At 40.3% G+C, this 23,397-nt stretch overlaps 1 protein-coding gene across 1 annotated transcript in view; it reads left to right on the forward strand.

Moving 5' to 3' along the window:
* Positions 1 to 8,486: 8,486 nt before the first annotated feature.
* Positions 8,487 to 23,397, forward strand: part of BEAN1 (brain expressed associated with NEDD4 1) — a 55,078-nt gene continuing 40,167 nt past the window's right edge. The window contains exons 1-3 of the mRNA XM_065661878.1: positions 8,487 to 8,625; positions 9,601 to 9,674; positions 19,996 to 20,133. Of these exons, the coding sequence (XP_065517950.1) occupies positions 20,109 to 20,133 (25 nt within the window). The 5' untranslated portion in view covers positions 8,487 to 8,625; positions 9,601 to 9,674; positions 19,996 to 20,108. The remainder of the gene's footprint in view (positions 8,626 to 9,600; positions 9,675 to 19,995; positions 20,134 to 23,397) is intronic.

The following is a 23,397-nucleotide window of genomic DNA, read 5'->3' on the forward strand; positions in this document are numbered from 1 at the left end:
CATATTTTCATCTCATTTTCCCTACTACTAAATTTTTAAAACTTAAGGTGTTAGCACAGAGTTTTGGGAGGTCTTATGATTCAGAGAAAACTCCAGGAATAAACTTGCCAACACAGTTTCCAAGTTGACAAGCAGGTATTCTTTACTGCAGCGCTGGGAGACACGGGCGGAAGCTCTTCCTAACATGTCTCCCCATATTGCTACACAAGCCATCCTTATATAGTCCCTGGCCATACATACATTACATCATTTTCCAGAAAGTTCCCCGCATGTGTACAGAATTGTGGTGGTGGTCTCTGAGGGTCATTTACTTCTTCCAACAATCTTCATCACTTCTGGCAGCCTTTGAAGCACGCGCAGTAGATGCTCATACCAGCTTAATTGGTTCACTAGCACCAGAGACACAATAATCCTCCTGTCCTCCTACTTATCAGTTAGTTTAACTGTAGCCCATCCTGGACACTTGCTGTTCCCAGATACTCCTTATCCTTGCATCCTGTTCTTCTAGCCTGTTTTTCTTACATTAATTTTGTGCTACGGTTATAGGGCCTAAACCTATGTCAACTACAACAGTTTATCTTGTACAAGAATTCACAGTATGTTCTCTAGCTGTACTCTACTTTTTTTTATAATGCACCTCAGTAATTTTCCATTGCTATTGTTACAAAGCCATCAAACTTAACATTACTTAAAACTGATTCTAAAGGTTTATATATTCCATTTTGTAATTTTGTGCTTTCCCCCCCCCCCCCATCTCACTTAATAGAGCTCTAAATGCAGCATGAAGAATATCCAGGGGCATGAGTAATGCTCATCAGTCTTGGATATGCAAACATTCGTGCACGAAAATCCTCTCCTGTGAGGGTGGTGAGGCACTGGAACAAGTTTCCCCAAGAAGTTATGTCCACCCTATCCCTGGCAGTGTCCAAGGCCAGGCTGGACAGGGCTTGGAGCAACCTGGTCTAGTGGAAGGTGTCCCTGCCCCTTGGAACTGAATGATCTTTAAGGTCCCTTCCAACCCAAACCAGTCTGGGATTCTATGATACAGGATTTGCCCTCATCACTTTTACTCACAGCAAAGCTGCATCTGTTGGGAAGACATCCAGGAAAGACATTGGAATCAAATTGTGCTACAGAACAGAAATGCACAACCTAAATGCAGTATTACTGTGCCTTACATGCCTAGTCCTGTCAACACTGGATCACATCCTTGTTTCTGATACCAATTGATGTGAAAGGAAAACTCCAGGCATCTGGGACAACAGCTTTTGGGGTTTTTTTCCCTAGTGTTGCTTACACTGTTGTGTAGCAGATCTGAAAAGCTAACTGCTGGGCCATACAGGGAAGAGATTTACGTAGCCGAATATTCCAGAACTGAAATTTTTATAGAATCACAATCCTGCAGCCTACCAGGGTAAATGGAATGCTTTACAGTACTTACCAGATGCTCATCTAGGGACACTTGGTTGACCTGTTCTACCTTGGTATCTGTTTTTCAGTTAAAACCTGAAGAAACAAAAGATCAGACCTACTTGACAGTAAGGTCAGAATCTGCACACCATGTTCAAGTGTATAATTTAACCTTTAATGACAGCTAGTCATTGATAAGAATTTTCAATAGTCTGAATAATGGAGTCTCAAAATACTAAGCCATTAAGAATAATAAGGTATGATGCATATACTGGATTCTTTCTCTTTTTTTTTTTTTTTTTTTTTTTTTTTTTTTGTAAGAGAAGTCAATTTTCAAGCTAACAACAAAAAAAAAAAAAAAAAAACAAAACAAGAAAGAAAATCCCAACAGCAAAGCCTAATTGTACTTTCACAGTCAGTCATTTTCAGGTAAGCTTGGAGCTAATTTGGGTTAATAACATCCATAATCTCACCTGTCCAGTTTGTAATGTAAAATAACAAGACCAAGAGTGGCAAAGACACAGTTCAGGGGGTGTGTGTTTGTACCATTTCAATTTTTTCTACTGGGCTTTTCATAAAAGTCAATTATCCTTTTCAGGTACTAAGAACACACAAGTGTCCTTTGTAATTACAAGTCACCAACTCAGTCAGCCAATGGCTTCTTTGCCCCTCATTCCTTTCTGCTTTCTCCACTGGTACTTAATCATAAAGCCCTCTTCAGAGAGAAGCCAGTTCCACTGCCTTTTGTCCCCCTATACCCTAGAGTGGCCATTCACAACTGCTCCTTTATAATTTTATCTACAATTCTGGGAATATCTTGTTTTGTCAAAATACACAAAGGCTGACTAGAAACTGATGCGGCTGATCTCTTAAACAGAGATCAGCCTCGCCCACCAACCTTTCAAGTGCTTTCAGTTCTGACTTCTTTTTGAGATCTTTTTAGCAGTAACAATCTGTGCCACACTGCTGTTTGCTCTTTCCACTGCATTAAACACCCGGCCCAACCTGTCAGAGACAAAAGTTGTACAACAAACCCCAATACAAAAACACTCCAATACTGTAAACCCTTCAGGGTCCATTCCTTTTGTTTTCCTTTGCTCTGTTCCTCTTGTCCCCAGATCTACCTTATATTTCTTTGCAAAAAATTGCATAAGCCACTTAACTGCCCTGGTTTCCTACCTCTCCAAATCACTTATCACAGTGCTTCTCTTTCCTAGCAAGTGAACTTCTCTGCTCTTGAGGTTTTAAATTAATTCCCAGTTTGATTCTCTTAACACACATTATTTTCCATAGATCAGAAGTACTAAACAAGAGAGTATGCTACATCTTTACTTTAACCATTACTAGTTTATAAACCAGTATGTCTCACTTCACAGGTAGTGCCAGTCTGTCAGGATAGAGGGAGAAACACAACTTGAAGGTTTCTGATGGGTTTTTTTTTAGTTTCATCTAAAATCCAGCTGCATTAGAGTCATCCTCTGTGCAAGTTCTTCTCACAGCAACTCCTCTCAGGTAGAAGCCTCACCGTTACCTAAAACTGAGCATTACTTCCAGGGTCTTATTTTACCCTCACTTTTCCATGCACAATGCCAATGAAACCAGGTGTAAGTTGCACAAGGGTTTCATGAGCCCGATGGTACATACCCAAGCTTTTTGATCTCCAGCCTGCATCTCCCCCTTACTAGTATAAAAAATGTTCCCAGTTTCAGTGAGGAACTTTGTGCCTTTGGGCATTTATAAATTCTTTACCATTTTCCAGAGGTCTTACAGATTCACAAACACTTCATAAATAAAACAGTAATAAAATGGAGAGGTACTGGTTTGTGTATCACTGGTAAAACACAAAGGACAGTGAATTACAGCATTTGTACTTCACCGAGGTGCACCATGTATTTCTTGGTAGTACACAGTAATTTCCGAAAGATAAAGTCAATTTTGGCTCACTTTTTTTTTTTTTTTTTTTTTTTTTTTTTGCTGCTATACTTGCTTTTTCTCATTTGTACTTCTGTTTTAGCTTAACAAATTCCTTGCTAGATTCATATGCTTGTCTACACTAACAATACTGTAAGCTATGCCTTTTTCACCTGACAGCTGTCTATCAAAAGCCTCATTTTAAAAGATTAGTGATAATAAATGACAAATACTTTAGTGTCCCTCTGTAAAAAATAAATCATAAACCTCCTAACCTCCACTGGCATTACACTGATGAACAATCTTTTAAATAGTCGAGAAACTAGTCTGTAGCATGAAGCTTCCTTTGATTTTCCTTGTCTCCTTTCCCATGAAAAGCCAGACTCTGCACTTCCACTAAGTTCTGCCTGTACAGGATGTGGCCTCTGCACCGAGGATGCAGCTTTCAGGCATGGCTCCACCCGAGACCACGGATAACGCTCACCTTAGGAGCAGGTTATCATTTTTTTGGGACAACAAGTGGATCCAATCATCCAAACGCAGGACTTTAAGAACCGAGTGCAACACCTATATCAGAGTAGACCTACAGCATCTAAAATGTTTTGTAATATTCTGACATGCAGAATTACTATTATTGCTGGTGGTAGTGGTGTTACCCAATTTTGCATGCTGTGTATGACATAATTCAGTATTTCTTTTTATGTATTTGTGTACATTTAAAATTACGTATCTCCAGGAACACAAATGTTATTATTTCTTGGTAATACACTGGCCATCTTTAATTCCAAAAGTACCATTAGAATTTTTGATAAGTGGATACAAGGACTCCTGGAAATCAACACGGATACTCTGCATTCACTGTCAGATGCTCTAAGGTCCTTGAAAGGTCAACACAAAATAAATTGCATAATTAACTATAAATTAAATTACAGAGTCACAGAGTGAGAGGGAAAAGAACACTGAGATCAAATTTTCCATTTGACATCCTTAAACAGTAACTCAGTAGGCACCAGGAAGATTGAAGTCACAGACTGACAGGTAGGGGAAATATTGGCTTTTCAGTAACAACCTTGGACCCAACAATTTCCTAGCATGTACATACATATTCACCATCTTCCTCAAAAGTCTTCAAGCAGGTGAATAGATGAGACATTATATCTGGTCCCATCCCAAAGCCTAAGAGCATCTTTTGTTCCAAAGAAAAAGACAGTTGGTAGCTTTAAAAATCGGTAAAATAGACCCTGAGAATTTGGGCATGACATAAAATTCCTTCAGAACACTTTCTTGACATAGCAACTATAGAAGCAGAATGAAGAGCCTCTTCATTCTAGATCTCATTTCTTTACATGGCATGTAAAGGAATATGAATTCTTCCTTTGGGCTTTGGTGCTGCTGTAAAATCTTTGTTATTGATATACTTCATCTCTACTAAGAATTTTAAATTATTTTGCCTCTTGAAAGATTTTGTGCCTAAAGAACTGGATCACTTGATTTAAGCCTGTAGAAAATATTTTTCACAATAAATTTACCTGTTTTATAAATGCTAGCTGAAAAACGTAACACCTTAACTTCGTATTTTTGAAACTGCATTCTTTCCATTAAAAAATTCAGGTGGACAAGGCTCTGGCAATCTCCTCTAACTGGATCTGCATCTACTCAGAGGATGAACAAGGTGAACTCCACAGACCCATCCAACCTACGCTGTTCCACAGCTCCCTGAGATCAGTGGAAAAGGTCTTTATCGAATGATGGAAATGAAGGAAAAAAATTATTAGTGCCCAAAATTTATGCCTACAAATAGCACATTTTTACTGCTGCTCCATTCTTTAATGGAAAGGGATGTTAAAAATATCCGAAAAATACTTTCAAAAAATTTGAAGCTTTTCACAAAAATTAAGTTGAAAATAAAAGTTAGGCATGAAGACTCTCCATGCAGAAATTACTTTCTTATTTTAAGTAAATTTCTTAGAAAGCAGAATGAACATCCCTTTTTTTCCAAAAGGCAATAATTTGAAATTTTTTTCTTCAAAGTATTCTTTTTATTACATTTCTGAACCTGGTGAGCTGTGAAAACATGAGATGCCTCCTATCAAATTTCTACGCAGAAAATACTTTCCTGTTCCTATAAACAACAGTTAATCAATTTTACTTGTCCTGGGGCATTTTATCTAAAAATAACTGTTAATCAAACTGACAGTTATTTCACCACCACTTTTTCTCTAAAAAAATAAAAAAGCATAAACAGCATCCTCCAAATGTCTGGTTACTAACACAAAAAAAAAAAAAATCAGTCAAAAAGAGATCTCATTATAGCAATAAAAGTAATTTTGCCTTACAAAATTGTCACAAGAAGTCCATGTAGGCAGCACAGCAGCTACCACACCTCAGCATCACCACTGGGTTCCAAGAATCTCAGTCAAACCACAGGAGATGGTGAGCTGAGCTGAGGGCTCTCTCTGGAGCAGCCTGCACTAGTGGTACAGTTTCATAATGAAGTCCTTAGATTGAAGGAAGTATAAAATCATCCAAGAATAAAACTGTCTTCAGCAAGGGTTTGTCACTGATTTTCTCTTATCAATTAATTTAGAAATACCCACCAAGGACAGTGACTTTGTACAGTTCCATCCATAACCACTGCAGATTGACTCTACTTTGGCCCTCCTGGTTTCATGATGGTACAAGAAAGACAAGCTAACCAATGTAAATAGCCGTGAGCAGCAGAAATTCTGAGTATTGCTTATCTTTGTTCTGGCTCTCCTAAATACAGCCCATAAACAAACCCCTATGTATCAAATCATTTATCTGAGGAAAATTTCTGTAATACAGATCTTCTGAGGAAAATTTTTGTAATACAGATCTACTTTTCTAGAAAAGCAGATGCAACAAAAAGAACCAAGTAACAATGTAAACTACCCATAATATCACCTTAATACAATACATAGTTGCTGGGATACTGCTCTAAATGTGCAAATGAGAGTCTGTTTCTGAATTCCACAACACATTCAGGTTACACTGAAGTGCACAACTGAACGAGAAACCAGGAATGCCTAAAAGCTGAAAACCACACAGGATAAAGGAGTAAAACCCAGCCCCATCTCCACCCACTTATGATGCACATTTGGAAATGGGGAGAGTGAGCAAAACCTCCAGCATTTCAGTAGATTCAAGGCGAGCATGCTGAGCACCAGGAAGTACCAGGGAAGTGACTGTTCACTACAGTGATGTTTCTGTAGGTTTTGGTGGACCACGTGTTGTACAGAAACAAATGTCCACCACTTCAGAAGTATTTGCAACTGCTCCTGGAGGCACGGGACAAGACTGTAGCGGAAAAAGGTCTAAAGCCAGGCTGGGACAGGGGTGTTTTTCACAACGGCCAAACACTGAGCAATCCCCCTGTATTTCAAGGCAGTCATTAAAGTCTCTGTGTTTCCCCCACTTGGCCAGATTATGTAATTGTCTAAGAGTAGATTTTGCAGTCAAACATAAGCCTCCTAGTCTGTCAGGGTTAAAGTTGATTTAATGACACTGTGGATAAATGTAAGGTGCCCTTTGGGAAAGACACCCATTACCAAACCTGACGAAGAGCTAATCACTGGAAATCCTGAAATTTAAAGGGGAAATAATATTTTAATAACCTTAAGTGCAGTGTTACATGCGTATATGACTCTACACCTGCAGAATGAGGCCAAGGGGAAACAGATCAAAAAAAAACAGCACACAGAAAATCAGCTTTTCTGATGCATACATAGATTCACAACTTCACACTGTAATTAAACAACAAGGAACCCTAAAACGAAGCCATATTGTTTCCATTTACTGAAATTATAGAGAAGTCATCTTTCAAGGAATCAAGTATTTTAAGGGGTTGAAGAAATTAATCACAAGATAACTTTTGCAGCAGCATTTTGAGGGACTTTAGGATAGTCACGTGTTAATTAAGAACCAAGGCACTACAGTCTTGGTAAAAGGTACAGGTAGCCTTGAGCCACAATGAAACACACTTGTGAACTTCCAGTAAACCTTCATTTCAACTCGCCCGCTGCTTGCCTGGAATTAAAAAGAAAAAAAGGGAAAGGATGGGGGGGGGGGGGGGGGGGGGCGAGCTGGAGCTCATCAGTGGCAGAAACTTTACAGAAAGAGCAGAGTTCACAAGCTTTCCATCCACCCCAAACTTCAGCACAACTTTGAACCTATCACTGCTGAACCAAGGAGAAATTAGCCTACATATTGACAGCAAAGTTGCCTTAGTATGAGAGAACTTGCTCTCAGGGCAACGGAGCCACCAAGGGGCAGGGAAGTAAAGGCGGCAGGCTACATACTCGTGAGCGTCCATTTCCATTTCTCTCACTCGCAGCATCAGTAGGACCACTCTGCAAGTGCTTTCAGCGGCTAAGAGATGCACAAGAGAAACAAACTGCCAATGTAACTTGGTTCCTAAAAAAGTTCAAGCTGTTGGCACGACATGCAAAAAGACCTTATTTCCTTGCACTGTCTACCTAAGCAGCTAATGATATGATTTTCTTAGAGGTAAACAACCACTTATGAAAGCTCATATACTTTAGTACCCACCGCAACCCCGTCTTCACTGCCTCTAGCACCAGGGCATTTGTCATTCACAGCGAGATACGTTGCCAGGACCCCTAGTAACAAGTGGATCTTGCTAATGCAAAATGATCTTAGCCCTCACTTGGACTACGTTCTTGTCCTGGCCCGCATCCAGACACCGCGAACTACTCCCTCTAATCCGGTCCATCCCCTCGTGTTCATTCCCAGGCAGTACCCTCCCCTTCAGCCAAACTGCTGGTCCGGACTCGGCTTTCCAGCGCCGTTACCCGCCTCCGGCTCCTCATCTAAGCAGCAAATCCGCAGCCTCCCTAACACTTCCCTTTCCCCAGGGACTGCAGAAGGGAGAGGAAGGCGCGGAGCCCGTGTTCGGGGGCTCCCCCAGACCCCCTGAGCTCAGCGGCTCCCCCGGCCCGGGCAGAGACACACATGCGCGCAGCCCCGAGCACCCCGCGAAGCACTCCTCGGCCTCCGCCCTCCCCACCGCCCCCGGCTCGGTCCCTGCCCGCCGCGGGGGGAGGCAGGGTAGGACAGGGGGCGCGCCGGCCGGCCCCCATGGGGCGGGGGTCAGCCGCTTGCCCCCGCCCTCCGCTAATGGGCTTCAACCCCGTCCAGCCGCCGCCGCCACTCCGGCCCTGCGCGCAGCAGACGGCGGAGGGGTTCGTCTCCCGGCTGCGCCCGCACCCGCCAGCCAGCCGCGGCGGAGTTGCATGGAGGCACCGGTCACCGCTGCGCACTGGGGTAAGGCGCGCTGAGCGACGAGCAGCAGCGCGGGGCGGGCTCGGCCGCGGCCGGGCAGTGCTCTGCGGAAACTTTCCGGTACTCGGGAGACCCCCTTCCGAGAGAAACGGGAAGCAGCCCCGAGCCGTGCCGGGCGCGCCGTGCGGGGCGGGAGCGCCGGGCTGGGGAGACCCGCCGGGGCAGGTCAGCGGCGGGATGCGGGCTACAGGGGCAAGAGCCGCGGCCATCGGCGTGGCACGGGGCATGGGAACAGCGTGCTGCCGCTGCGTGTAAACTGTACGGAAGCTGTACTACATCTGACCGACTGACTGCCGGGAGCTCGCGTGTTACTGGGGCAGCTACAGAAGCAAACGAGCCCCTCTTACAAGAAATCTAACGGGTTTGTTGTTGAGGACACCTTTTTACTCGTGTGTGTTGTTTTGTTGCCTGCAACAAACAAGTGTAAGTCTTTGAAGCACAAGTTATAAATACTAAAGCCCAAATGCATAGGGGGAGCATGTGTATCAAATTTTAGAATAAATGTATTCCAAGCCGGTTTGACACATACAGCCTCCTAACGTATTCAAGGTGCACTTAAATTGGGAAACAGTTATTTTGTTTTACAATGGTAGGTGCCTGTTTCAGAGGCTGGGGAATAACTTAACAACAATAATTAGCATATTTATGTAACACATCGGTGTGTATAGAGGGAAGTTTGAATCTGAGGGGCATTAAAGTCATATAGAGTATTGTTTCCTGAATGGGAGTGATTTGTGGGAAGTACGGAGCAACAACTTGTTTGGGTTTTTCACCCCCATTCAAGCCACATCTATGTATATACTCAGAGTCTGAAATGCCTACTCCTGCTCCCAAGAGTGGGTGCACATTAACACCACAGTGTTTCTTCGACTGACAGCTGGTTGCAAAACAAAACCAAACTGCTAAATTGCTATTAAGAAACTTTTTTTTTTTTCCCTTTGATTTTTACCTCCTCAGTTATTTTCCTCCATCTACCCTCATCCCTGGAAGCTCCATCCGTATTGGAATAACCAGCAATTATTCCAATCTCTGTAAGTAGTCCTTGTTTGGTTTTTTTTTTTCTTTAACTGCATTAACAGCATGCCTTGCAGCCATGTACAGCTGTAGGAATATTATATTTAAAGTCCTCCAGCAGATAAACATCAATCCATTAAAAAGCAAACAGCTTCCTGGCTAAGAAAACAACTGGGTTAACAGAAATTGACTTAATCTTGTGATCTATATACAGACAAAACTCACAGAAATGAGTGAGAGGATTGTCTGAAAGAGGACCATAAAATTTAGCGCCAGGTACAAGTATTTCAATAGTTCCTTTTTTAAAAATAAAAAATAAAAAAATAAAAAATCCTCCTTTTCAGCATTTTCTCCTACAACAAGAAGTTAGCATATTACTGCTAAACCCCCATTTACAAACTGAGTGCACTGACATCAGTCAAAATTTGTATCATTTTGGCACTCAGTAGTGAAACTGGTATAGTTAAAAATTACTTCCAGTCATTGAAATAAAACGATTCCTGACACTTGACTTCCTTCTACTCTCCTTTTCATGACTGACTTTTGTAGTAATTACATGAAAGTTATTTGAAAGGAAATATAACATTACAAGAGCCAGTTCTGCCCATGTCACTGTTTTGGCAGAAAACCACATGTGTGCAGGGAAGCAGAGCAGCATAACCAGTCTCTTAGAAGAAAGAATGCACATTGGTAAAACTATATGCACGACAATTAAAACAACCAAGATATCTCTCAAACGAAGTACTTTAGCTCAAGAAAAGCCATGCTGAAATGTTGTAAGTAGGTTGTCATAGAATCACAGAATCCAAGACTGATCTGGGTTGGAAGGGGCCTTAAAGCTCACCCAGCTCCAACCCCCTGCCACACGCAGGGACACCTTCCACTAGAGCAGGTTGCTTAAAACCCCCTCCAGCCCAGCCTTGAACACTGCCTTAGATGGGGTAGACAGCTTCTCTGGGCACCCTGTGCCAGTGCCTCAGCACCCTCACTGGGAAGAATTTCTTCCTAATATCTAATAATCTAATTATTACTTCAGTAACAGCTTTCAAGCTAAGATGCCCACCATGGGCAAGAGAAATTGTATGATTAAACGTGAAGTTTAAAGAAAGAACAGGTAAAGGTTATGTTATTTACTTAAGAACATACATAAAGGAACAATAAAGTCAGGCGGCTGCCATTGGTCGTGACTAGAAATACTGTCAAGCTTAACATTTGACGCCACAACCCACCAACTTGAAGGAATTACTCACTCTGTCAATACTAGGTATACGTAAGCTTTAACCTGAAGATAACTCGGGTAACTGGGAGCAGAGCTGGGCTGATAAAGCTGAAGACAGTGAAAAAACAAGGAGATGCAAAGTGGTGTCTTTGAGATTGCCTGGTAATCTCTTAAACTAGAAAAAAACATGTTAAAGTTGGGCTCAGGAGCAAGTGCAAAATCAGGAGCTGCTGATTAAAATTGTTCCCTCTCCAGCTCCCTAATAAATGATGAACTGGCATCACCTAAGTCATAGAAAATACATAGTAACAATACAAAAATCCAAGAAATTGTAAATGCTTGCATCGGTATAGCTACATGTGGCAGTCTGCTCCTGTTAGTGAATTGCCTGTAGACCTGGCAAGAATACTTGTAACACTCATTGTTACAGGTTAATAGTGCAAAAATACTGTTCAGGTTACTTTTCCACGCAACTACTGGATTTACGTTATGCACAAAATGACATTTCATAGCACTTCATTACACGTGTAGCCAGTATATGTTTAATTTGGGGATTCATATCAGAACAACACAATTTCTTATCCATTCCTCACTTTCATGTTCCTTGACCCTTAAGCTGACACTTTCCCTGCCACTGCCCCTCCCTGAGTGACCACTTCATGGCAAGACAACTCTGTATTGTACTAACTTTACATTAGTGGAGTTTTGTAATAGAACTGTTGCAGTAAACCAGTTCAGAGTAAGTGACTATTAGTTCTGTATCTAAGTATTAGTAAATCTTTATGATAACTGTATTCAACTATGTCTCTGCTGTTACATCTAAGAGCTCAAGGAATGTCCAGAGGTATACAAAACACCCATTTGGATGCATGAATCAGGAAAAACAAATTATAAAATATGCAGACATCCTTTTAAAATCCAGCATTAAGATTCCTATGTTATAACCCTTACAGAGCTTACAAAGTTACTCTTGCTAAACAGCACTGTCTCACAAATATCAAGGAATGAAAATGTTCATATTTTGCCTCTCCTCTTTCTACATGAAAGCCCACTTAAGCCAGGCAAAGGGACATACTTATTAAAAAGGAAAGATGCAGAAAATCCTGACCTAAGTCCATAAGGCTTTTCAGTAGACACTTTGGATTCTGTCCCTCAGCATTTGGCTCACACAGTAACAGCACAGCTGGCTGCCAGCTGTGCTCTGAGACCCCAGGATGATGGGGCGAAGGTGGAATAGACTTGTACTCATAAGCAAGAAAATCCTTCTGTACACAGCAAGAATAAAACACTTTCTCCACTGCTGCAGACTAGGGACTCTGTAGCTCATGTTCTTGATAGCAAATCCTGTGTTTTCCCCAGAATTATCTCCTAACTCAGTTGGTTTAACACAGTGTTTGGAGGTCAGTACTCGGTGAACCGACCTCACATTCATATTGGAGCCCAGTGCCTCAGTTGAAAAGTATGAAGAAACTGGAGGGTCTGGGACTTGTGCAAATATCTTACAATGGTTCTGTTGGCTGCACCAGATTTGAGAAATACAGAAAGATGATATTGCTTCAAGCCTGTGCGTGACATCTTTGCCGTGAGCTGGAATCCTGGAGTGAGTACATTATGCCAGTAAATTTAAGAGATAGACTGATAGATCTGCACCAAGATTTCTGCACACCACAGCAGTATATTCCTTTGCACTTGTGGGATGCCTTGAGAAGTGTCTGTGATCAAAGCACCAGCATCTACCATCCATCACCAGTCTCTTCCCTACCAGAGAATGCCAGAAACTATGTAGGTCTGTGATGCCAGGCAGCAAGGGAAGCACACACTCTAGTTGCCCCCTCTTCTCCAAGTGCGCAGCAAAATTCAATGCCCAGAATAATCTGATCCTTTTTCCTTCACTGATTTCCTCCCTCTCCTTCTTCAAAATGCAGACTTTCTCTGAAGACATCAAAGAGACTCCCATCTCCCTTTCCTTAAAACCATACCCCATATCTCCCTACAGTTTTCACTTCAGGCTTTAGTGACTCCAGCTGCAGAAGGAAGGATGTTCAAATGCCTGCAGAACCCCACCTCAGAATGCTTTGTTGTTCTACCCTATAAGTCATATCTTCGTCAGTATCCTTCTGCATCAGTTTATTTTATGATGGCTTGAAATCATCTGTTACATCAAAAATTATTTTTTTACCTTTTCATTTATTAGACTGGAATCTGCACCAGGAAAGTATCAGTTTCTCCCCAAGCCTGAAAATTTCTCATTGTTCATGAGGATGTAGGCTGACAACCCCAAATAGCTCATTTCCACTGTAACTACTGACTAAACGTTTTGGTTTCAGCAGCTTCTCCCAACTCCTACTTCCCATTCCTGATTTTTTTCCTTTTTTTTTTTTTTTTTTTTTTTAGTGGAGAGATTAATAGATTAGAATTCATTCCTTTGCAACTATATGCAAAAATACAGATTAGAGTTCAAGCGCGCTCCCTATCAAATATACATAGAAATGATGCTTTAGTTTTTGAAGGGGATCTCAAACCAGTAGAAGCAGCCCTACTGAGAAACCTCTCAGAAGAGTGGGCTTAGAGGGAACAGGTTCTAGAGGTGCTGAGCAGTATTAACTCTTGCAGTCTGACATTTAATTAGTATATAATTATTTGAGCTATACATTCAAGCACCTAAAAATGCAGTAGATGACCAGACATGTATATGAAGGCCATCTTTCAAAGAGATATAGACACCTAATTAATGATGAGCTTTTGTAAAGCCTACTTAAGAGTTGGTGTCCTCAGATGCTTTCAGAATTTGGCCACAAATTCAGAGCTGGCAGAAGCAAGCAATTCAGTTGGCTTTGACAGCATTTATACAAAGAGTGATTCTAGCTTCCAGACTTAGTACATATCTTATACAAGCTAGAACTTCCTGAAATCCCTCAAACTGTTTTTTAAAAACAGTGACATTATGTGACATTGTGACTCCTACAGTCTTCAAGGACTGTGTGTGAAGGGAACTCACTGGAGGACACTCCAGCCAAAGCTGCATGATCACTCTCTGTTCTTAAGGCAAATAGTGCTTCTATGACACTTTGTTTCTTTGGCCTCTTTAACGCTAAGTTTCTTATCTTTTAATTGCTGATTTTAGTGGCAGGTATGTTAATCCCTTCTATCATTAAAAAGAGGTGTTACTTCTCAGCAACTGTTTTCTTTCTTTGTATAAGCATTATAAAAAGAAATCGTGAAATACATGCAGTTTTAATTTCTTTTTTCTACTTTTGAATTTCTCCTGTTGGCAATAAATCTTTTCCAGTTTCTTGGTTTAAGAGAAGCAATTCTGAAAGCATCTGATTTTTACAGGTTTTCAGCATCCTAGCTTTAGTTTAAATTAGCTGCAAAACAGTTACAGCATTACTTCTACTTTAAAGACCCAACTAAGACAGAAGCTTTATTGAGCTAGGTCTTGCACAAGGTAATTGGCCTTGTCCATCCAGATTGCAGGTGTGCAGTTGTCCAGATAACACAACAGGTAGGTGGAGAAAAAAGTTTGGCAGAAAAATTAATTGCTTTATATTACATAGCTATTTAAGGAGAAAGTAAGGCTGTCCTGGCTCCTGGACTGGTATCTGTCCATTACTTAGCTCTGACTCTTACTAACACGCTAGCTGTACTAGCTGTTTTTTCTTGTAGTACCTTTTTTTCCATCTTTGTCCAATCCCATGCCTGTCTTTGTTCTTGGGGTTGTCATCCATCAGGTTAAAACCTGACAGAATTATTCCGAAGTTACACTTATCCTCAACTTTCAGTTCCCACTTCCTTAGAGAGAAAAGTAGCTACAGCTGGCCTGTATAGTTTTTGTAGTTAGATCATAAACACAGGTTGGTCTCCTTCCACTGAAGAACCCAAGGGATATAGAAAAATTAGATATTTTGCATCAGAAAGTTAAACACTTCAGACAGTAGAAGAGCTTTCTGAGTCACTATGAATCATTCAATAGGCTGCTTCTACTTAAACATTAAAAACAGGCCCCTACTTACAGAATGGGTTAAATCAGAAGTTTCTAGAGCCAAGGGCTCAGGATCTTAGAGAGATGAGCTTTATGAAAGAGATCCAAGATCTTCTCAAGGGGAGGCTAATACAGTACCTGGCACAGCATCCAGCAGACTGTGAGCTATTTAGTCCTGGTTGGAAGACTAGGTCTTACTAGGACAAGCTCATATTGAACTTTGCTTCTAATCTACACTTAACCATCTCCTCTTATTAACAGAATTTAGTCTTTTGGGGTTATTTACAAGTCAGACTTCTGAGATACACAATGGCCATTCACTCTCCAAACATATATATAGTGCATAAGTCATTGGCTCAAACAACTGGCAAATACAAGATTTTATTTAAGAATTAGGTCATAGAAATCCCAATGCAGAAGAGACTAGAGGTTTTAGAAATTTGTAAACCATGTTTCCTTGTTGTCATCTTTATGTATTGCCCGAAACTTGCCTCTAAAGATGCAGTGAGTAGGCAGCCTATTATGCAATCTTCATTCCCTGCTCAGCAAACAAATGTAAAAACCCTGCAGACTTGAACAGACAATAAAAGCTCTGAATGACAAATTAACACTTCTGATTTATTGCAGGTGCCATGCTGACAAGTAGCCCAACAATGTCTAGTCATTTAGTACTGTAATTATAACTCTGCCTCAGAGACACATCAGGTGAGGAATGTGAATCCAAAGTGACTTCTGGTTTGGCCTGGAACTTGGTGCTAAAGAACACACACGCAGCAAAGAGTAGCACAAAGAGTATGTTAAGCTACACTAATAATCACACTCCTTTCATTAAACACTCTTGTGGAATCAGATGTTCCTTTAGAAAGAATATGGGACATTAAATAATAGATTGAAGAAGCAGTTACAAAATATTCATGCTCATGTGTGCTAGAGTATGTGCTGTATAGTAAATTTCTTAGCATCAATCCCAGTCAGAAATCCCAATCAGTCCCAGTGTTCAGGGGAGCACAAAATCAGAAAACAACCAAAAAAGATTTTGTATGTACATAGAACAGCACAATCCTCAAAAGAAACATGACTGGAAACTGTACTTCTGCAACTTGATCCTATTAGGCAACCTGAAAGATGTCAAAAAACTGACAGAAGTCTAAAATAAAATAAGGAAAAAAAAACCACAAAAAAAGAAAAAAAAACCCAAACAAACCTATGTTCAGAGCTGTACTTCTGTCCTGATTATAAACAAAAAGTTCCTACTGAATGAAGCCAATCATAAATTGGAACTTTCCCGAAGTTGGAGACACAAAATCATGCTTCAGTGGTGCTGGAGCATCTACAGACGAAGAAATAAGAACTCTTCCCCAGAATTTCAAACATGCAAAACTATGATTCCCAAATACAGCCGAGGACAGCATGGTAAAATGCAGGGCTAAAGGTAGTATCAAGGTACCATAACAGTATAGAAATAGTGTCTGGGTCTGTCCTGTGATTTATGGTTATATTTCTTTAGTTGTCATCAGTGCAAAAATACTAAGGAATTGAGGGGCACATGAAGCCACCAGAGAGATAAGAATATGTTTCCTTATATTGTGTTTTGCACAGGTTTGTGTGCCATGTTCATCTAAATCATACAAGCACAGCAGAGCATTAAGCATCCAGCTAAAATGTGCCACGTGTTGTTTATTTTCTTACCCTCTCGTCATGCTCAAGAGTTGCAGGATCCTTCTGCACCACAACTGTCTTAGCACAGCTGGCTAAAAAGGATTGAAAGCCAGACTGCAGGCAACAAAGACTGATTTTTACAAAGTGCAGAGGGTTCTGCTGCAGACAACAGTTCCTGCTGGTGGCTGATGAGGGCATTACAAGACTCGGTGGTTGCTGCAAGAACTGAATACCCACTTTAACAGACACAACTCAATGGTCATATGAATAAAAAAAAAGGTAGTAACTTGGGAAAAATACAAATTTGGATACTGTACAATAGCTGTAAACTACTTTGTGTAATTTAATGGTGCAGATTAATTTTCAACTTGTGGATTAGTTTTATGCATCACATGTCTAGAATATCGCACCTTAACCTAAATTTGATATGATCATTTTGATGTTCTTAGATTAGTAATTTTCACTTCAGAAATTCATTCAAACTTGTGCTGATCTAGAATACAAACCTTGAAAACTATCAGCACACCATCGTGTGGCACACTTCACTTAGGAACAGATGGGCTTAGTACTGGGAAGTGCTTCTCCAAAAGGGTCTTTGTTAGCTCTCTGTCACCTGTAGTAGAAATTGTTTTCAAATCAGCATTACCTAAGGGTAGAACATACTTTGAAGACAAAATACTTTGTGCTAGCCTCTAGTGATACAGAAACATCATCTCAGAAAGTCATGCCATTTTCTCACAAATGAAACTATCAGTTTCAAAAGAATCTTCATGGCACAGAGCTTAAAATCGTTATTTGTTCAGTCAGTACAACACTAAACGTGATGCCTATTTCTGTCCCTGCCCGCTGCACAACTATAGGCTTGTGCCTCAGTTTCTTCCTCAAAAAAGCCTTTACACATTTTAAGTCTTCACAGAGTTTTTTGTTATTTGGCAGCTCCCCTTGAGAATAGATGGAAGACTTGTATCATCTAGATTCAGAAAAGGCATAATTTGCTCTTGCTACATCTGGGAAATACAAAATTGGATCTGCCCATATAATTTCTTATAGCTTAAAATCCTAATGGTTCTCCCTGAAGATAATAAAGCATTGCAGTGGTTTTCTAGCATTTTCATAAAGACTGTATCCCAAAGTGACTTACACAGTTCAACAGCAACTAGCAGAAACAGAAAGCAAGTATGACTTTGTGGATGAGACAGAAGCAGTGTTTGTCTACAGGTGACCAAAGCGGTGAAAAGTAAAATAGGAATTTTATGTGGCAGGAACTGTAGAAAACTTTCTTACATCTCACAAGTGATGAAACCATAGCAGTGATAGAGGAGAATGGTGTTGAACTAGTGAAAATAGGAACAGTGAACAAAAAAGATACAAAGAGGTGTACACTGGAGGAAGTTCAAACAGGTTTAAAATAATTAGGGCAACTGCAGAGTAGATTACAAACTAAACAGACTTTATGGGAGAGACAAATATGTGAGATGCATACCAGCACAAATTAATTAATTTGCTAATATATTATTTTTATCTTTTGCATCATTTTCTTGCCGGTGAATTCCTTTTTGGTATTTGCCATCACTGCGTAACTGCTCTAAAGTTAACAAAAGTTGATCCTATTTACACAATGGCTGTATTGGTACCACAGCCTAGCTTTTGCTTCTATAATATTTTATCAAAAACCCCAAAACAACCACCATACCACCTCCCTCAGTTTTGGTCATATTTATAAACACATTTGAGGGTACTGACATCTTCCACTGGAGCAGCTGTGTGGAGAATTGGAAATCTCAAACAATTAGTACAAACTCCATGATTCTGCAGCTACAAAGGATGGCAAAACGGCTCCACATTAAAAATACTGGAGAGCAAACAAAAAGGTGATGTAGCAGAACTGTTCATCTTCTGTTGGGTACTAATATGCACAATAGCCCTCTCTGCCTTTACTTTCAAGGGTGTTTTTCAAGTTGGGCTTGATCTTTTATTTGCCTGTATTTGGAATGTTTTAGACTGCTCACATAAAGTAACCTGGATACAGTTCTAATACCCTCATGAAATTTAAAATGGATTTCCAAAGAGTTTGCCTACACAAATGTCTTCCTTGACAAACTTAAAAACTTTTTATTCTGTCATTAATGACCTATTTTCTGTCTATTTTAATTCTTTTTCTTGTTTTGGAAGGCCCTACAAAAGTGTGCAACTAGATGATGTCAGTGTATATACATTTACACACCCAGATGCGGTTGTCAGAAAACAGTTTACCTACCATCAAGACAAGATCACTGTCAATAGCACTACTGGTGAAATGTGATAAAAGATAAATTACAAAGTAACTAGGAAGGGGTGATCCTGTTACAATAATGACAAGTGATGACACTCCCACCAACAGTCACACTTCTTGTGCAAATGTTTTGCAGACATGATTATTGGCATAGGCTGAAACTCTGCTTTTCTTAAGCCAGAATCATAGAGTCATAAAATGGTTTGGGTTGGAAAGGACCTTAAGATCATCGAGTTCCAACCCCCCTGCCGTGGGCAGGGATATCTTACACTAGACCATGTCATCCAAGGTTTTGTCCAAACTGGCCTTGAACACTGCCAGTGATGGAGCATTCACCACTTCTTTGGGCAACCTGTTCCAGTGCCCCACAGGTTACAGGGCTTAGGCTGGTATCATCTCTCCCTCTGACAGTAGGAAATTTCTGTTTATGTGTATGCATAAATAGAAAAAAAACCACTGTACATTACCAAAGAACAAGATAAAACTACTCTTTTTTTATCCCATCTCCAGGCAGAGATAAGTGATTCAGTTTTCTACTCAGCCTTCTAGAATTAACAGCAGTCCTGGGATGTGGCCACAACTGTGGAGCCAATCAAAGATTTGGCTTGCTGCAGACCCCACTATATAGAATTTAATGTCTCTTCAAGCCAAACCTGAGTTTGTCTCCAGAAAATTACCCAAGGTTTTATTAAGATTATTCAAAAAATCCTTCCTTACTGTATCAGACTGAGCCCCCACCCTTAGCTGACAAACTGGAAAGTGGTTGTGAGACAGTTATACTTACAGCTAAGTCCTTCAGGTTTATGCAAGATATCAGATCTGCCTTTTTTCCCCCTCATTTATCCATTTTGTGGGTTAAGCTGGGGAAACGATGAATTGTTTTGGTTTGGATGCTAAAGCAGGTAAGTCAGTCAGAAGGCTAGGTGCCTCAGAAACATGGTACCCTTGTGAGTTCTTTGGTGTGCTTCACCTAGACCTCATCTGTCTTGAACACTATTTAAATGATCAGCAACAACAGTATAGGAAATACTTGTTTGAGTCTGAGACCCTTTCAAATCTGACAGAGATGTCTTGTTCCAGCCAGGGGTTTCAAAGGCAGGAAGATTAACTTCCAGCTGTCTTGTGGTTTTGTTGCTCCGAAAGGAGTTCTTTACACAAAGTCATCCTCATAATTTACATCAAAGTCATTGTTTCTCCTCCTTTCAGATGAACAGAGCATTCTGCCTTGTGGCAGAACAGAAGAACTACAGTGTGGTGACAGGCTCTGCCTCTTAAACTGGTTGCTCTGTCGCTATAAAAAGGACTGTGAAAGAGACTACATGTCTGTCAAACTGATATGCTCAAGTAAGTTACCCTTCACTTCCCTAAATTGTGACATAACAGCCTACAAATGTGAATCCATTTGCTTACCAAATCAGTGTTTGTAGCAATGTACTGTTATAAACATTACATTTTATCTGGTTTTGCTGTTGCAAGGATATGGATATTTAGACATTTATTTATTCGTATGTCTAAACCATTTGCACTGCATGCTGATTCCAAGTAGATTAGTAGAACAAATATCAGCAGTAGTGGGAATAGAAGATTTGGTTGAGCTCAACATGAGTTAAGCTAATGCATTGTGAAGGCTGCTGCTCTGAAATGCCAGTCGAGGGGGACAAGAAAAATAAATAAATAAAGGGCCTAAAAAAGGCAGTCACCATTGCCAGAAACAATTAGACGCTGGCAGCTCTGCAGAGCAGTGACTGCTGGCTGAGCACTCTGCATTTGGAAATATTAATGTGAATCAACAAATTGCCAGCTGATTGAAATAATATTTGGGCAGCAGAGAAGTAAGAATTACTGTCAAGTCAGAGAGTGCATTTAAAGGAGTCACAGGGTAACTTTAATAAACAGTGCAGATAGTTTGGCCATTTGTTTTAGACCCAGATTTGTTGCAAATACACAAAAAGTGGGTTGTAATCTCAACTGCTGTTTTCTAGAACACTTGGTGATATAATCATCTCAGCTTTTTCTGTTCTTACTTTCTGCTTGTTATGTTTAATTGTTAATGTCAAGATACAGTTTTATCTCAAACCTTCCTTGTAAAATACCCATGTGGTAACTAGCAAAATCTAAGATGACAAATGATTTAATGACTTTTAGACCTCTATAGTGCACTACAGACAGAACTGATAACCTTCTGCTGTCACTAATTACTTGCCAGAAATATTTCCAGACTTGGGGTTTTTAGTTAACAATGTACATTGGAGAACATAGCTGAAATCTTGCAAGAAGACCACAAGTTACAGCAGGGAGAGCAGACTCACAGCTACTAGCAGATGAAAGTAAAGAAGCAGGTGAGTTTCAGGAGTGTGCCTAGTACACTCCATCCTCTAATGAGCATTCAGATGCATGGAAGCAAGATAGTGCTAATGCAGACTAAAACTCTCTCGAACATGCATGGTGTAGACAGCAAGCTGCCTTACCTGCTTAGTCTTACTGATCCCTGCTTGTGACAACCCACTACTTGCCTTTTGAGTGCAGTTCAAGCACTTACACAACATAAGAAATCTGTAGAACTGATCACAGTCCATTAAGTAGAGCAGGATTCAGGTCAGATCCATGCAGCACAAAAGATTCTCAGTTTTTAATTGAGAATTCAGAAGGGCTATAGCTAACATGCATGGGAGGACACACATGACCTGAATTTAGCTGACTTCAGGTTTTTATGCTCTTAATTCCTAATCTAATCAGCAGAGATTAGGGCTAGGCATGTGGTTTATTTTTTTTCTCTGAGAAAACATATTTGGTGTGGTTGTGGAAGATATAATGGGAGCACATAAGTTTTGATGATATTGTGTCTTGCCCAGACCACATGAAATCCTTTCAGCAACTTACACATACTGTGTGTTATTTTCTGCCCTTCTATAAAGGCGTGCATAAAGTAAGTAGTGAGTACCAACAAACTCTTTTTAATCACAGAATCACAGAATCCCAAGGGTTGGAAGGGACCTAAAAAGATCATCTAGTCCAACCCCCCTGCAAGAGCAGGGTAACCTACAGTACATCACACAGGAACTTGTCCAGGCGGGCCTTGAATATCTCCAGTGTAGGAGACTCCACAACCCCCCTGGGCAACCTGTTCCAGTGCTCTGTCACTCTTACAGTAAAGAAGTTCTTCCTGATGTTAACGTGGAACCTCCTATGTTCCAGTTTACACCCATTGCCCCTTGTCCTATCACTGGATATCACTGAAAAAAGCCTAGCTCCATCATCCTGACACCTACCCTTTACATATTTGTAAACATTGATGAGGTCACCCCTCAGTCTCCTCTTCTCCAAGCTAAAGAGACCCAGCTCCCTCAGCCTCTCCTCATAAGGGAGATGTTCCACTCCCTTAATCATCTTTGTGGCTCTGCGCTGGACTCCTTCAAGCAATTCCCTGTCCTTCTATATATGCAAACATATTTTTTTTCCAAATGTAAAGCTCTCAATTCAATTGCTAATATGAAAAAAAAACCTAGAGCGACAGCTGGCTGTAATGGAGTCAAGTAGTCACACATTTGGTTTGAAAATGTTAGAGTAGTTAAGAGCTCACATACACAAAACTAACAGGTCATTTGCAATGGTTACAGTGCACACAAAGCAGAAATTGCCTAGAGGAAAAATTCATTATTTCTCAATGGAAAGTCTGATTTGCTCTTCAGAGATGAACCTGAGAGCAGAGTGTCATCCATCGAGGTACTACCATCTGTCACTTTATATATACTTCACAGACACATAAATGGTTCAGACAAGATGAGTGCCAAAGCACCTCTATCATGTGTTGGTTTTGCTGAATAACAGCAAGACCTTCTAGAAAATCAGCACCAACAGAAAATCTCTACAGAATGACGAGACAATTAGATCTGGTGTTCTGTGTCATACTGTTCAGACTAGCACTGCTACGCAGTAATAACGGACAAGGCAGGGACAGGTAGAATTTAAAAGCTGACAGTTGTATTTCCATATGTAGTTTGCATTCGCATCATGTCTGAACATGACATGACTAAATGAGCACATTAAAAAGTACTTGTGTAGAATAAAAAAAAAGATCACTTTGTGATTCATCTATAGGTAACATTCTGTAATAAGTATATAAGGGTCTGTGTGAATATATATAAATATGTATGTATCATCTTTACTCTTTTTCTTTCTGTGTGTGTACGAGATAGAGGCACTCCGCTTGAGTTATTGTTACTTCTAAATTTCTGCTTTTGTAGTACTAAACATTTAGCCCATAAGTTAGAAAATACTTTTGGTCATTCTGTCTATTTCAATCTGATACATTTTAGAATTTCCTGGCAGAAATTCTAAGAACTTGTGGTGCCCATTGAAGGCAAGAGTCATTTAAAGTACTGCACCCTTGAGCCATAAAGTATGAAGGAAAATACCAGGCTTTTACATATCAGTTACCATTATCCTTTCTTACCTTAAATTTGATATATTTACTTTACACTTAGTGGCACCACCATTCAGAAATCTAATGTTCTTTTTATTTTGGCCAAGAAAAACTTCATCTACTTCATATGAAATCCATAAGTAACAAAAAAACAGGTATTGAGAAGGAAGTGTAGTTCCCTATTG

The sequence above is a fragment of the Lathamus discolor genome, chromosome Z, assembly GCF_037157495.1.
Source record: "Lathamus discolor isolate bLatDis1 chromosome Z, bLatDis1.hap1, whole genome shotgun sequence".
NCBI classification, from domain to species: domain Eukaryota; kingdom Metazoa; phylum Chordata; class Aves; order Psittaciformes; family Psittacidae; genus Lathamus; species Lathamus discolor.